Consider the following 17102-nt stretch of genomic DNA (forward strand, 5'->3'; position numbering starts at 1 on the left):
AAAACTTTTGAATTTCTCTTAATTTTATTTGAACCTTATTTAAAAATTCAACAATTATTTTTTATTTTTATCTATGATTAGAAATGCAATACATTTTTTTTGTATCCCTTTACTCACTTTTAATGCCATTTCTTTATTTGCTTCTGGTCAAAAAGTCTTTTTTATATAATAAATTTATTCAAATTTATATATAATTTGTTTATTTTTAAAGTAATGTTTGTAAATGATTTTATAAAATAATGTTTTTAATGCTTGTAATTTCAATTATGTTTTTTTTCTAACTTATGATAATTAATATTTGATTAATTAACATGATTGAAGCAATTTAGTATACAGAAACAATAAATTTTATAATTAAATTATTTTATGATAAATTCACTGAGTGAAAAAGTCTTTGATACTTCCCAGCTATTTATTGAAATATATTTCGGTGGACATTGCACCCTCTTCAGTCTTGAGTTTAGTTGGATGTTAAAAGTAATTTACTTAATTATTTTAATTTGTGTCATGTTAAATCTTCAAGTCTGCTATGAAATCTAAACTAGATTGAATTTATTTTTTAGAAGTTGGACCCTTTCCGCACCTCAATCGGCTCCTATTTTTCTTCCTTCGCCTTTTTATTTAACAACCTTTGTTTTCAGGTTTTCTCTTACATAATATTTTATAATTTTATGGCTGTAATTTTCTTATCTTTGAAGATAGAAGAACAATTTCTTGAGAAATGTAATATATTTCTCAAAATAAAAAAACCTAATTATCTATAACAACTTTCTCAATCTATTGTTAAAAAATAAACTTTTAAATACCCAAAAAAAGGTTTTTTGGAAACCTATTCGTATTTTTAGCTCTGCTCTGGTTTTAATCTTAAGGTTGTACTTTTTTTATTCTTAGAAAACTGATGCTAAAACTGATAATATTATGCTAGACATAGTATTTTCGTATTGATGAGGACCGGTTCTATTCCACCGGATTTAATCAAATTCTAATAATTACGAGAAAATGATTTATAAAATGTCGTCTTTTCCAACGAAATTCTCAGAATGTTTCTACTTATTTCTCTAGTCTTTTTACCCCCAATTAATCTTATTATAACTTGAAGTAAAATTTAAACTAAAATATGAAATTTAGAAGCAAAATGATAATTAGTAGTTTTTATTTGTGTTTTTCTTGTAAAAAAAACTTTATTATAGCATTTTATGGGGACAAAAGCAGGAAATCTTTTGGGGGAAATTTGTCTTTACAGGTTTTGCTCAGCGGGAAATTCTTGGGAGATAATGTTTATATATACAAATCTGTCTGCTAATCCAAACAAATATTTCTCTCGAAAAATGAAAATAAAAGGTGGGTTCTATAAACAAAACTGTTACGGTATCGACAGCTGCAAATACGGTATCAACAACAAAAATTTGACGCTAGACGTTCAGAAGTCATCTCACGGTATACGCAATCGCTGTAACATATCGCTGTTATGACGTCATCTCACATTGCTGTAGATTTCACAGATGGATCAGGGAGATGAACAGCATCTCACAGTACAAGCTATCAAAAGCTGTCAAAATTCCTGCTTTTGCAGACGAAAATTATGTAAATAAAACAATAAATCATGCATTGAAAGCATGGTTTATGATGAAAAAAACGGGGCATTCCCAACAGATCTCTATGCAGGGGATGAAAAATTTTAAGTAAAAAAATTTGAATAATTATTATAAAAATAAATATTTTCAATATAAAATTTTTGATAGGTAATGGAAATTAAAATTTTTTTTTAATTTTGTAGAAAAAAATATTTAATTGAAAAAAAATTAGGTAATCTATAAGTGAGTAAAAAAAATTTTTTTCCGGGGGCGGGGAGGGGCATTTTCTTTCCCCCTCTCCCTTCACATTTTCTGTACTTTAAAAATAATAGGCTGAATTGACCAAAATTCAAAGACGACATTTGATTAACATCCAATTTATTGTAGTTTTGCTGTTGATTTTGTTGTTGATGACAGCTGCAGTATTGCAGTTCTATCACTGTACCATATCACCGTATTATCTCTCACAGTAATGTTTATAGAACGCACCGACACACAAAAATGGCCGCCCGAGGTACCGCAATGTGAGATACCGTGATAGAACAGCAATGTGATAGAACTGTGATCACAGTTCCGACTATAGAACCCACCTAAAATGCAGTCTATTTTTTGTGATTTGATTAAAGGTGGGTTCTATAGTCGAAACTGTGATCACAGTTCTATCACATTGCTGTTCTATCACGGTATCTCACATTGCAGTACCTCGGGCGGCCATTTTTGTGTGTCGGTGCGTTCTATAAACATTACTGTGAGATGTAATACGGTAATATGGAACCGTGATAGAACGGCAATACTGCAGCTGTCAACAACAAGAACTCATAAAAATGGAATATTAACCAAATGTCGTATTCATATTAGGTCATTTTAGCTTATTTTTAAAAGTACAGAAAATGAAAAGGGAGAGGGGGAAAGGAAAGCCCCCCTAACACCCCCTCCCCTTAATTTTTTTTTTACTCAATTATAGATTTTTTTTTTCCAATATGAAATATTTTATCTCCAAAAATTTTTTTAAAAATATTTAATTATCAAAATTTTAAAAAAAATCTAGTTTTAATAAATTAGACATATCAATAATTTATTTTTTTTTAATTAAATTTTTTTATCCCCTGCAAAGAGATCTTTTATAAATGCCCCGTTTTTTCCTAATAAATCATGCTTTCAATGCATGATTTTTTGTTTTGTTTACATAATTTTCGTCTGTAAAAGTAGGAATTTTGACAGCTTTTGATAGCTTATACTGTGAGATGCTGTTCATCTCCCTGATCCATCTGTGAAATCTACAGCAATGTGAAATGACGTCATAACGGCGATATGTTACAGCGATTGCGTATACCGTGAGATGACTTCTGAACGTCTAGCGTCAGATTTTTGTTGTTGATACCGTATTTGCAGCTGTTGATACCGTAACAGTTTTGTTTATAGAACCCACCTTAAATTAAACTTTAAAGTTTAGTAGCTAAGCTACTCTATATTTGCTTTGTTTGTCCGTCAGTCAGTCCGTATGGCATTAGCGAAAATGTGATCTGTAGGCTGCCATTAAAGATTAACAGCTAAATCTTTCTTTAAAGATTCCTTTTATTATCGCATCTAGTCTTTATTTTTACTGTTTTCTCCGCCTGTCTGTCGGCCTTGCTCTTAAAGACATGAAAATTGACATTCCGTTTGTCAATTCTATGTTTTTTTTGTAATATGTTGGGACTCAATATTATTTTTATATTTGATCAAAGAATTAATATATGCTTGCCATGCTTATATATACTTATGTTTTATTTAACCGTTTGTCTATCATTGTAACTGTCATAGCTGTTAATCCTTTCACATGCTTAAAAGTAACATGATGTTTGTCTCTCTATGTGTAGATCGACGAAGGTTCTTCTTAATTGTTTAAGGTTCAAGTTCTACATTTATTAATAAAAGTTGTCTCCACGTACATATCACTCCAAAAATCTATCCCTTTAATTTAACTAGCAAATACGACCCTAGAGGCCTCTAGGTGACCTAAAATGTTTGAAATATTCGCTGGGCGGCGATTTCTGGTGGTAACATGCAGCTATAAACCTACCCGTGACCTATGAGAAGCTACACTGTAAAGGAGAACCTTATCGGTTCAGAGGTTAGCGAGATCCTTCGGAACATAGAGACATCCTTTTACTAGGTGGAAAGCAACTTTTTTTTTCTCTCTATAATCAGATAATACTTGACATTTGACAATAAAATAAAACCTCAGATTTTCTTTCACTCTGAATTGATAAAGCTTCTTTAGGCATGAAATATTTAAAATCAGATAAACAAATATAAAAATTTTCGGATTATTTATGTAAATTTTCAGATAAAAATGTAGTTTGCCCATGATGGCAAATAAAATAAGACATATAGAGACAGTATTTGAAGAAATTATATCATGTTTACCTACACCTGTTTCATCAAGGTAATAGTCCTTATAATAAAGTAACAGGATGTGTGTTTGTCTGTATGTCTGTCTGTTTGTACCGATAGATCTCACTAACCGCTGAACTGCTCGGGTTCTCCTTAACAAGGGGCTTACAAAAGGGCCCGAAAAGGTTTATAACTATTTTGGGGGAGGGTACCACCACCCTCCCAAGAGAAATCGCCCCTTGAAAAAATTAACCCCCCCCCCCACTAAAAAATCTTTTTAACCAAAATTTAAAATTGGGGGAGGGGGGGGGGGGTAACCCTCCCAAAAATAATTCCTCCCCACTAAATTTTTTTTTAAATCTAAAATAATAAATTGGATATCAAATTTGACTCTTACCTTCTAAAGTGCCCCCAGAGGCCTCTAGGGGCGTATCCGCTAGTCCAATTATATACCTAAAGTAGTAAGCTTTTTTATCTGTAGCGAAGAATCTCGCTAACCAGTGAATTTATATGGATCTCCTTTATGTTGAAGCTTCTAATTGTTCCAGGAAAGATTTTTAACTGTTTTGGTGGGGGAGGGTATCTCCACCCAACCAATAAAAAATGCCCCCCCTACCCACATACATTTTTAAAACTTTTTCTCTTTTTAAAAATCATTGAAAATGGGAAGTGATCTGACTTTTCCCTCTCCCACCTAAAGTGCCCCTTAGAGGCTTCTAGGGAATAGCCGCTAGTGGATATATAATACACGTGGATATTATGACAGGGGAAAAAGTGTCATCAATTTATGTTGCTAACATGAAAAATATCAAATAATGGTCAGTTCGTTAATCCAGTAGAGGGGGTGGAAAGGGGTACCGTTATTTTAGTCAGCTGCGAGCATTACTTGATAAGAATACTTGAAAATCCAAGTAATAATATGTCAATTTTCACTAAGTACTAAACTTATTAGGTTAGAAGACATCCATTGCCAGCAGCATGGTTCAGTCCTTGTTTGTGTTCTTGGTATTGACTGTATTCAAGATGCTAGGAAAGAATTCTATATCTGTGATGCCAAGGTAACAAATGACAAATAGTTAGAGTAGCTTCACTATAATAGACAAAAAATATACGAGGATGTATTGATAAGGGGAAAATTTGTCGTTGATTTAGCTTGCTTAAATAGACCTCATTTATTGGTCATTTTTTTTGATCCAGTAAAAGGGGGTAAAGGCGATGGAAAGGAGAAATCGCTATTTAACCCCGATTGGTGTTTCACTTTATTAGAGAATTTAAAAATCTGGTGTGATATCCAATTGTAATAATAAATCCAATATTATTTCAGATAGTTGCTGATGCAAAACACCCCAAACTATTAGATCCTGCAAAACAAAGTGTCCTAATCTTTGGGGCTTATTCCAAAGCTCTTAAACATTATAAGGTAAAAATTATTTTACTTACAAACAACCAAACACAGTTGAATAGGTACCAATTTTCCTTAGCATATTTATACTTATTTTTATAATTGAATTTTGCAGTTTGACTCAAAAATAAAACGGTAATAAAAACTTTTTAATTGCCCATACTAGGTACCAATAGCATTCAATTTTTTGACAAATTTAAGCTATTTTTTTAAATTGGCATTTTTACCCTCCTTTTTCCATCCAATTTATATGGTAAATTACTAAATATATAGAGGGGGGTAATAGAACACCCATATCTTTAATTGCAAATCTGGCCTTTTTATTAAAGGTTGGACCTGGCGACTACATATTTGTAAAGAATCCAATAGTTGTATATGAGGAGAGGGGAGATGTTACTAGAGTTTCTATTCATGTTAAGCCAACAGCTAAACAAGAAGTACCTGAGGTAAGGGTGGTGCGATACACATATAGTATCAGGGGTGTATATTCTGCAAAGTTGACTTTGCTAAAGGGGGGGGGGGCGGGGGATATGTAGTTGAGGGGAAAAAATTAAGAGAACTGAAAACATTTTTTTCCTTTTTTCTCCCCTGCTTGGTGAAAAAAACTAAAAGAATATGTGGAAGGGGGGATAATATGCATAAAATAAAGAGTTCTTAAAATGTTTGTCCAGTTTTTTTCCTTCCTTGCTAGGAGGGGAAAAATAAAAAGATTTTGCAGCAGGGGAAAAATAATGAATCTTGTGCATAATATACACCCCTGTATAGTATACCTACTATAGATAAGTTTCGCTTCTAAGTTGCCAAATTACAAATACTGTGTTAGGATAGTTTGATGTATTTCAGATACTCTGCTTTTATCTACTGCTACTAAGTCAGATGCGCGATAGGATTAGTAAGAGTAGGGGGAATCCTAGCCCAAACCAGGTGTACTCAATACTCACAGTTATAGGCATGTCTCAGATTAGGTTAGGTTGTATTGGGTAATGGGTAACCTTGCAGGGTTAGAAAATCGTCGGTATATGCCCCGCAGGTGTTAGACAATTACATAGGGAACCTATAGAGAAATGTTTATAATGCTTATTTTTAATATACCTATTAAGAGATATAAGTTTTCCGGAATTTTAATGTAGGGAGTAGATTTGAAATCTGCATCAAATTTTAAGGATTTTTTATAAAATTCGTTTTTTTGTAAAATTCTTTATCTAAAAGCGAAAATACATTTTAAGTTAATTAATTTTGACCAATAGGATAGGTGGATTTTAAACTACCTGCGCTCTAATTGGTTGAATGATGTACGACATCCAATCAGAGCGCAGATTTTTTAAATCCACCAATCACAGATGCCAAAATTAATTAACTTAATTTGTATTTCCGCTTTTAGATAAAGAATTATACAAAAAACGAATTTTATAAAAAATCCTTAAAATTTGATGCAGATTTCAAATCTACTCCCTACATTACAATTCCGGAAAACTTATATCTCTTAATACCTATATCACCATAATAATCTAAATCTTTGCCAAAAGAAAAATAAATTAATTAGGTATGTTTATATATGTAGGTACAACAAGCAAAAATGGGATTAGTATAAAAATTTAGGTAATCAATTTTTATTTTTGTCAAGGTTATATTCATAAGACCACAAGCTCGTGCTGTGCCAAGTAGAAAAGCTAGTGCCCAAATTACAGAAACAACACCACCACCGCCCACAAGTAAAAGTCAGGCTGTCACAACTGATCAGGATGGCCAAACGTCCTCAAGAAAAGAGGACGGTCATCCAGCTTCTAGTCAGGTAATGTTACGTATTTTCTAGTATGGCTTCGAAACTGATTAGGGTAACGCGGGGTAAATGCGGTAGGGGGGTCTAATTCCGGTCACTCGACCAACTTTTTAAAAACCGTTTTTTAACGGTGTTCTAAACGTTTGCGAGAGATCTTCAGAAAAGCAAAGTTGTAGTTTATTGCCTATACTTCATTTCTTACTTCAGCAAATTTTTGTCAGATCACTCCTTCTATGATTTTTTTGCCCTCAAAAAGTTGCAAAAAATTTGCAAAAAAAAATTTCAAAATAGGCCATGTTCAATCTAAAATTGTGAAAAAATGGTAAGTCCTATTGACCCGCGGGTTTTTGTAAAATGAAAGATATGGCATTGATTTATCGTTTGCAATTGGAGGCGTTGTTCTAACTTGATTTTTTCATAATTTTTTTTTCGTCTCAAAAATATGGTCTATTCCGGTCACTTTTTTTACTTTTTTTTTATTACTGTATTTATAAATTTATAATACCCTAACTTTTTTTTCAGGTGATCTGGAAGCATGAACAACCTCAATGCATGACAAAGGCTTTAACCTTCCCTTGCCTGTTGTTAGATGTACATTATTAGTCATTTTACTGCTTGTATTATGTCATGTTTTGTTGCCTAAGCTTTTCAAATTGTTAAGACATTTAAAATTTTTCAGACACATTTTTATAGTAATGGGAAGAGTATATCACCCAAAGGAACGCCTTAAATATTTGCCTGAAGATGTATCAGCTGCATTGGCTCATGTAAGAAGGGGTATGTCTAATAGAAAGACCGCTAGAAGATTTTAAATTCCATATGAAACTCTTGCATCTTTTTCGTATAAGAGGGTGTTCGCGATTTTTGCGCGGTTTGGATTTTTTATGTCAAATCGGCTAGGATTAAGCTAGAAAGGTGTTTAAGGTGTCTATAGAAAGCTCTTTGCATGTCCTAACAAAAACTCCCCAGGATATGGGTTCTATCTCCAAGATTTAGAGTACATATTCAAAATTTTGCATTTTAAAAATTCCTGTTGCATAAAATGTGTTGAAATATTAGAGTTAGACCCCATATCATTTCGAGTTAATTGTCAGGCATGTAATTTTGCATCTTTAGACACCTTAACCACCCTTGTAGGTCAATCCTAGCCAATTTGAGACGAGAAAAATTGTATCAAAAACTGCTGTCAAAACTGGCAGGATTTTTAAAATTAAAATTTTTTTTGGAAAAAATCACTTTTTTCAAGAAATTCCAAGACCTGCGAATCAGAAATTGCCTCTAATTTATGTATAAAGCTTAAAAAAACCTAATCATATAATAAAAAGTACGATTTTTTTTTAAAAGTTTGCATGAAAAAAATTGATTTTTTTTTGCGATTTTACTGACTTTTTTAAAATGGGGAAAATGTTGTCAAAAAATTGTCTGATCTGCATGCGACTAGTACTGTTAGAAAGCTAATGACCTCAGCTTTCTACTCATAGTTTAAAATTTAAAAAAAAATATTTTAAGGGGGTGTTCCACCCCCCCAAAGTCAACTGACCGAAATAGCCCCACCGGTGGGGCTATTCCGGTATAGGCCAACCGCCGCCCTTTAAACCGATTTTTGACCGACTTCTAGTTGCGAGATCTTAATGGGACCAAGACAGGCTTCTTCGTTATTGCCATATCGTTCATTTGCACTCTTAAAAACCGGAAAAAGTTTTTGGGAAGTATGTTTTTTTTTAAGTTGAAGAAAAAAATTGACCGGAATTACCCCGCGTTACCCTAATATACGCTGGATTAAAACTGGTTCTGTAAATTACAAAAGCACACTAATAACCTGTTTATAATATTTGAAGTTACCATTCATTTTTCTTAATTTACATTTTTCATTGAAAAAGTTTACTTTTGTGTGACAGCAATTTGAACTCAACATAACATTTGACGATATAAAGCTGAAAAATGTCTAACATTTCAAAGTTTTTTCATCGAGTTAAAACTTTTTTTTTTATAATTGATATAACGATATTAAACATAACTCTAGTAAATTCACCAAAAAAAACATCTAGAATCACTGCTAGAAGGTGCTTAAAATCCCTTGATCTCGTTTATGCACACTCCTCTTTACTTACTTCCTTTTTGAAAAAGTGTAAGTTTCATGGTTTATAAATTTTGTATCCCCTTATGTTTTAAAATCAATAGGACAGTTTTAACTAAGGTTGGCAATCCACCCAATTTTTGGGCTGGATTCTGATTTGGATTTTTACAAAATCCCACCCCCCAAAAAAGCGTATTAATCTGTGGATTGCAGAATCTTTTTTTGGCGGATTGCGGATAACTGCTATAAAAGTTAACAATAAGAATCCGCAAATTGAATTGCGTATTGCGGATTTTGGATAAAAAAATTTGGCGGATTTCGGATTTTGATTGCCAACCCTAATTTTAACTTAAAACTTATTTCCTTACAGGATGTGGAAGAACATACATTTTCTACGGGAGACGAAGACTTACTTAACGTGGATAAGCTTGTCACTCAAGTGGATTCTGCTGATAATAGAGTACAAGATGTAGCCACTGATAGAGATAATATCATTTTAACAGTAACTAGAGATACGCCAATGGAACCAGCTAATATCAGCCCTCTTCCGTCCACCTCAAAAAAGGTTACATAAATTTCATTATTTTCCATTGAGCTCTTCCAGTAAAAATTAGTGATCACAGTATGTTTTCAGAAGTTAAATAATATCATCAAAGCTATGCTATAATTCAGTTTGTCTGCTAGTGCGTTTGCTAGTTAGTCTGTAATGCTATGGTTGAAATTTTATTTGCTCAGCTGCCATTTAAAAAAGACCAAGGTTGGCATAAAAAAAATCTAAGTAAAAAACCCAATAAAAAAACTCAAGTTTTTTTTGGTTTTGAAACTCAAAAAAACCCCATAAAATATATCTTTTTTCGATAATTTTAACTCTATTTTGACTCTTCAGGAGTAACATTTTCGGCGTTATACCCCCCCCCCCCCCCCCCGACAACGACGAATAACTATTGTAGGTTAGGTTAGCTTTTAGGTAGGGAGCCGAGCGCTGCGGCCAGAGTTCATAGTTCGCTGTCGTGGGGGGGGGGGGGGGGGGGGGTTACTCAAACATTCAAAATTGAAAAAAAAAATTCTAAGAAGATAATACCACATTTTCAAACAACTAAGAGAAATTTTAAAAAAAATTTGTCTAACTATTGTATAATTTTGAATATAATTTAAATAAGAGGATGTAGTTTTTAACCCCCCCTTTGTACAACCCACCAGTTATGAGTAGCATTTGCGGTGGCAGTTCCAAGTCGAACGCTGCCTCATTACAGTAAAAACGCAGAAATAGTTCAGGACTCGTTTATTGCAGTTAATACAACGGTTAAAAACAAACCTAAAATAAAATCACACAATTAGGTTTGTATAAAATAATACAAAAATAGGACAATAAAGTATAATACAGAATTAAAGCATGATTATAAATTATATTAAAGATGCTCATAACAATGGGAAAAATTATTTTGATACTGATGTCTCATAAAAGTTACTTAAAACGACAAAAAAATTAATTTTTAAATCCTTAACTTAAAAAATTGGGAAAATCAGACCATATATACTGAAGATATGGAATAAAAAAGTGTAAAATCTATAAAAAATAGCCTAAAACCTGCCAAAAAGGCAGTCTGGCCGTCATGGTTATTTTCTTTAAAAGACAGGAAATTTAATTTTGATATCCATAACTGAAAAATTTTTGAAAATCGGACTGTAAACACTGAAGATACAGAGAAAAATGTTAAAAATATAAAAAACAGCCTAAAACCTGCTAAAAAGGCAGTCCGGCCATCATGGTTGTTTTCTTTAAAAGACGGAAAATTTAATTTTGATATCTATAACTAAAAAAATTTTTTGAAAATCGGACCATAAACACTGAAGATATGGAGAAAAATGTGAAAAATATAAAAATAGCCTAAAACCTGCTAAAAAGGCAGTCTGGCCTTCATGGTTGTGTCTTTAAACGACGGGAAATTAAATATGATATCTGTAACTGAAAAAATTTTGAAAATCGGACCACAAACACTGGAGATATGGAGAAAAATGTGAAAAATATAAAAATAGCCTAAAACCTGCTAAAAATCGGTCCGACCGCCAATGATGTATTATAGTTAATTGTGCTCCATAATGGTGGGAATGTTGTCAAAAAATTTCAGCATTCTATCTTTTATAGGAGCTGAGTAAATCCCATTTCCCCCATAGCGTTACGGACGGACTGATGGACTGACGGATGGACAAAGTGAATTATAGAGTAGCTTCGCTACTAAAAACTTATAAGGATACTATTGGGGACATGTACTATAACATATTAAAGTTTGAAGACCATATCTCTACAGGAAGGGAGTACTGGCCCCCTAAAGTCAACTACAGTCCCCAGTGTCTAATAAGATGCTGTTATGGTTGCATTAATTGTCGCAATGATACCGTGACCAAAAAATCACGAAACCTTAACTATCCACCCATAAGGTTGAAGTGTAAATTACCCACAAGTCCTAATTAAAGTGCCAAGGAAATTGATGGGAAGGATGCAACTCGAATCCGCATCATACCAAAGACGTTAATAATGGTACCACCTACCTTCTTTGTTCGGCACAGGACATCAAAAAGTAGAGTAGGGGGAATGCCTTGGCCCCAAACAGGCGCAACTCATTACCATGCACAGTTAGGATCTCCAGACAAAGATCGTGCAATCAAAGGGTTGGTTGTCTGTAATGTACTGTACAACGGGTGAAGGATCAAGAGTCTGGCCTTGAGTTGACAAGTTGACTATTCAGTCCAGGTGCAACTCACCCATACGACATTAACATTAACATTAAATAAAAACTTAAATATTTTTTTGTTGTTCTATTAATTGTCTTAAAAAACTATAAGTGGGGTAAAATTGCTTTTAAAAAAGTTCTCATAAAAAAACACTGTAGTACTAGGCTTATGTTCCAAGTTTCAAAATTCTAGCTCAATATTTAGACCATTTGGCTCACAGTTTACGGTCAGATGTGATTGCACACCCTTTCCTTCTTTTAAAACTGATTTTCAAATACCTACCTACTTATGAATTTTCAATATCATCCTTGTCCTATTTAAGATATTATGATTAACACAGTAATTACCTACCCATGATTTTTCCTTTTTTTAGTTCAAGTTTGGAGATGAAGAATATTTTGTAAAAAGTAAAGCTACCATGGATAGAGGAGGTGGGGGATTGTTTATGATGCTTCCACCAGAACTACTGCTGCAGATTCTGAATCATTTGTCTCTGAGTGATATTGCTAAACTTCACTGTGTCTCCAAATGGTAAGAAATTTATCAGGGTTGGCAGGAAAAGTCCAGAGCAGGTTAAACCACATAGGGTTTTCCGGTTTTAACCACCAACAAAAATTCATAGCAAAAGTAAACCTTGAAAAATAATGCTGTTTTCGCCTTCAAAAAGGTCCTTTTTCTTAAGAAATTTCTTATTTTTTCTTAAAACACTGTACACACAGTCAAAACATTAGAATTTTTAACAAAAAAGACTTATTTTTAGAAAGCAACATTTTTATTTGAAAAAAAATAGGAAGAAATCAAAATAATGTACATGCATAAAAATCATATTTTAAGAATAAGCATTCTGTAGCAGAAGGACAATTTTGAGACAAATCCTATCATCTGAGTAGGAAATTAGTTAAGTTCAAATGACCAATGCTAAAAGGACATTTGGTAAAATTATTACTTGTCATCACTTTTAGGTTTGATGACAGAATCAGTTCCGTAATGCAATCTGAGTTCAGAAGATTTCAGATATTATTCAAAAGTAGTTGTTGGAATATAGAGTAAGTATAATATATTTTTTGTAAGTTTATTTCTTTAAATAGAATACCTAGCATATTTTTACTCAAAATCTGTATCTATACACCTTTAGCTGTACAAATCATCCAAAAGTCTCCAATTTGCAAAAAAATATTTTTTAGGTACTTAATTTTGCAGCTTTTTAAAGAGAAAAATAATAAAATACCATGAATCAATACATTTTTGCTTTTGTAACTTTGAATAGATAACTTTATAGTAAAAACTGTTTCCTAACTATTTAGAATTGGGAATAGGTAACAACCAAGCTTTGTTATGATTAAGAATTTATTAGGCTTTGATTATGAAAAATACTAGATAATCCCTTTAAATCTATTATATCTATAAAAATCATAAATAGGGTGAACTCAAATTACTCTCAAATTTTATTCTTTTGGTTGGTCTTTCAATATGTTAGTTACATATCTTAGTTATTGATCTCTTAGATTTTATTATATCTCTATATAAGTAGAAAAATGTGCTGGAAACAAAAGTATTTTGTTTCACCTTAAAATTTTGAAATCATAATTAATATTTAGGGAGAGGCAGGAATTCATTTTGGAAACAATGAAGAAACCTAATAGACACCTTAACCTGTCTGATTTGTTGATTTTGGAGCAGTGTGAAGGTCAACATGATAAGTTGATAAAAATACTGGATGATTACAAGGAGAACGCACCTGCATTTGGGAGGCAACTTTTGAAAGTTTTGAATTCTCATAAGGTATCATATTTGCTTCATGAAAATACGGGGTTTAGATTTCTGGAAAGTTTAACAATATGGAGAGGTGATTTTCTTCAAGAAAACGAATGGAACAAAGATGTTAAACATGTAACTTATCTAGAGTTGAATAGTTCTGTAAAACCAAAAATCACCAAATTTGAAAATTTGCCCAAATTTTCTTATTTGGAGACTCTGACTGTTTTTGATATTCCTCCTACATGTGTGGTTTTTCTGCTTAACTCATGTTCTGAATCTTTGTCTAAACTGGTTTTACATGAGATGTCTATAGAATTACCCATTATGCCACTTCAGCAAGTACCTGAACTACCAAAACTACAATCCTTAGATGTTTATGATATTCGTCCTGATGATCTGGTTTCACTGCTTTATTCGTCTGAATCCTTGTCTAACCTAAATATACATGAGATGTCTAACGAAGTACAAAACATACCACTCCAGAAAGTACCTAAACTACCAAAGCTACAAACCATAAAACTTCATAATGTTTCATTGGGAAGAACTGTAAAATCTGTGGTATCAAAATGTAGACAAACTTTGACAGGAATACTCTTCCATGAAAATATTTTTGGGATGAAGGGCACATACTTTCCAAAACTCAGGTTTATGAAATTTGAAGAAGTTACAAATTTAGACTTAATAAAAGGTATGATATACGCCAATGCTTGTCAATTGGAAACTCTGATATTAACATTTATTTATGACTTGAAATTGCGTATGCGTAATCAACTCTCAAATATTAAAAATGTATATTTCTATGGTTGTGATAATGTGGCCAGCATCTTGAAATGTGCATCATCACTGCAGTGCCTAGTGCTTGATGATTATCGGGCATTCCAGGTTGAAGGGTATAAAAAAGATTACAGGTTGAAGGGCATAAAAAAGATGCCGAGCCTAACAGATTTTTACCTGTTAAATTTTGAACACGATGGTAACTTAATGGATGGATGTATAACTGATTTGCTTGTTAAAAATGCTGATACCTTGGAATTTTTGGTATTTAAAGAACATCAGGACAGCTCCTTTACCGAATTCTACATCATGGAAAGTACTCCACCAGTAGAGCTGAAGAAAGTACACACCCTTATTTATCTCGCTAATAATCCAGCATTGGGGTATAATGATTATTTCAAATCATTATGCCCAAATGCTCAAATCATGATAAAAGGTCGCTATAAAGGAGCATGTATTATTGAGACTGTGAAATCAAGATTGAAATATCTTAGAGTTGATACGTCCTTTTTTGATTTTTTATGTCATGTTATAATTAAAGAATATGTTTTTGAGAAGACTTGGTTGTAAGATGCATATCATCAATCCCAGGGAGTAAGGGAGGGGACAAAGGGTTGAATATTCAATTTTTAGGAGTCTCAGGCTTTGGGTACTGGCTTAAAGGGAATGTGCAAGAATTTAGCAGGTTCTGCCTGATTTTGGGTACTAGCGCATCATTGCTGATATCTCACTGTGTTAGTTTTGAATATAGCAGACAAGTATCAATAAACTTAATTTCTAGCAGATATAAAAATTTGTTATTAGTTTGTTTTAATAATTTTTTTTTCTCCAAAAAATATCATTTCATAGATAAAAACTTAATTGTGATATTTGTGTAATAAACAATTTAAGAACCCTTAAATTTAATTCTTGTTTATAGTGACATTTTAAAATTTAGGAATAGGGGGTGAACAAGTTCCAGGGATCATTTTTCTAGTAATTAATTACAGAATGGTTATGTCAGTCTGATCTACTGGTAATCTAATTTTCAAATGAATGCTTTTTTTCTTAGAACATTCTTCTTATTTTATAGTTTTCTAAATTTGATTAACACAACCTTTACAATTTTTTTCAAATTTTCTGGATAAATCTGGATTTCATGGCCATTCAGCGAAAACTCTTAAATTGAATCAATTGCCTGTTGTCCCCTCCCTTACTCCCTGATCATTCCTCACATATTATTCCATTTCAAAATAATGTGATGTTGGTCCCTTTTATTAATTTTAGCAGTCTTGAATTATTTTATGACTATTAATGATTTCAATTCAACTCACCTATAATTTTTTTTATAAAACCTGAAAGGGATAGTTGCATGAAGTGCATTACAGAAAAATTATATCAAGTGTAAGTTACAACTATACCATCAAACATTGTATATAATTTGGTATTACATTAAATAACAAAAAATTAGACTTCACTAAATTAGTCTTAGTACAGTTTTTTTGTGAAAACAAGACAGCCTTATAAGTTGAATATATCACAAAAGTAAGATTTTCAAGTCTTGATATTTTTAAAACTACATGGTAGAAAATTATAACTCTTTCAAATATTTGCCTTATATATGTAGTTCACTAAAAAGGGAAAAACTATGCGGTTCCCTAAATTCAAGATCAAATGCATTTCATGCAACTACTCCTTTTATAAAATGTACCTAATATTTTGATTTTTCAAAATTTATTGTCAGTTTCCTACTTTTATTTTTAAATTACAAAAATATATTAAAATCATTAGAAATATATTTTTTCTTTCAATACCTACTACCTACAACATTACCTACCTAAATTATAGAATTTGTGCTGTGATTATTTTTTATATTTTTTTTCAGGTTACTACTAGTACAGAATGTTATAAAATGCAAAATTAATAATTAAAGATTACAAGAAGTTTTTGCAATCAGTTCATTTTAAAGGTAAAAAATTGTGTATAGAATTAAGGTATCAAAGAGGCAAGTTATTTTATTGATAAGAGCTTCAAGTCCTGATATCGATTCAATTAGAATTAGGTACCATATCAGTTTTTCAAAATAGCATCTTGATTATTTAAGACATTTTAGACCTAACAAGGGGGGGGGGTCGGATCTGACATTTTTGCCTGTCCAGAGACAACCGAGAGGCCTGCAGCACATGAACCTGGAGGCCAAATCCAAAATTGTTTTAAATATGAGAAAAATACATCCCAAAAGTAAACTTTTTTCCTAAATAACCTATCCTTTCACTCCTAAGACAAAGTCTATGCACCCTGTTTTCGCAAAAGTGTCAGATCCGACTCCCCCTCCCCTCTTATTTACCTACCTACCCAAGATCATTTTTTATTTAGTTCAAGTTTGGAGATGAAGAATATTTTGTAAAGAGTAAAGCAACCATGGACAGAGGAGGTGGGGGATTGTTTATGATGCTTCCACCAGAACTACTGCTGCAGATTCTGAATCATTTGTCCCTGAGTGATATTGCTAAACTTCACTGTGTCTCCAAATGGTAAGGGATTTAGAATTTAACGTTTTTTGGAGTTTTGATTGAGAAAAAAGCATCAAATAAAACCATTTGACACAATTTGGTGAAAAATATTTATTACAAGGGTAGGTAGGTACTT

At 32.3% G+C, this 17102-nt stretch overlaps 1 protein-coding gene across 1 annotated transcript; it reads left to right on the plus strand.

The window, feature by feature from the left end:
- The first annotated feature begins 3907 nt into the window (after positions 1-3907).
- On the plus strand, positions 3908-16334 carry LOC145305330 (uncharacterized). Its single transcript, XM_080146944.1, has 9 exons — positions 3908-4002; positions 4903-5008; positions 5275-5370; positions 5682-5798; positions 6977-7144; positions 9580-9774; positions 12316-12473; positions 12905-12988; positions 13541-16334. Exons 1-9 carry the CDS (start codon positions 3923-3925, stop codon positions 15042-15044), a joined length of 2508 nt encoding a protein of 835 aa, XP_080003070.1. The 5' UTR covers positions 3908-3922; the 3' UTR covers positions 15045-16334.
- Positions 16335-17102: the final 768 nt, after the last annotated feature.

The sequence above is a fragment of the Acartia tonsa genome, chromosome 14, assembly GCF_053477335.1.
Source record: "Acartia tonsa isolate MP-2025a chromosome 14, ASM5347733v1, whole genome shotgun sequence".
NCBI lineage: Eukaryota > Metazoa > Arthropoda > Copepoda > Calanoida > Acartiidae > Acartia > Acartia tonsa.

Excerpts from the sequence above, each read along its gene's own strand:
- LOC145305330 (XM_080146944.1), top strand. The coding sequence starts at position 3,923 with ATGATGGCAAATAAAATAAGACATATAGAGACAGTATTTGAAGAAATT. Across the intron at positions 5,799-6,976 it reads CTAAACAAGAAGTACCTGAG|GTTATATTCATAAGACCACA; the intron begins GTAAGGGTGGTG and ends ATTTTTGTCAAG. Across the intron at positions 9,775-12,315 it reads TTCCGTCCACCTCAAAAAAG|TTCAAGTTTGGAGATGAAGA; the intron begins GTTACATAAATT and ends TCCTTTTTTTAG.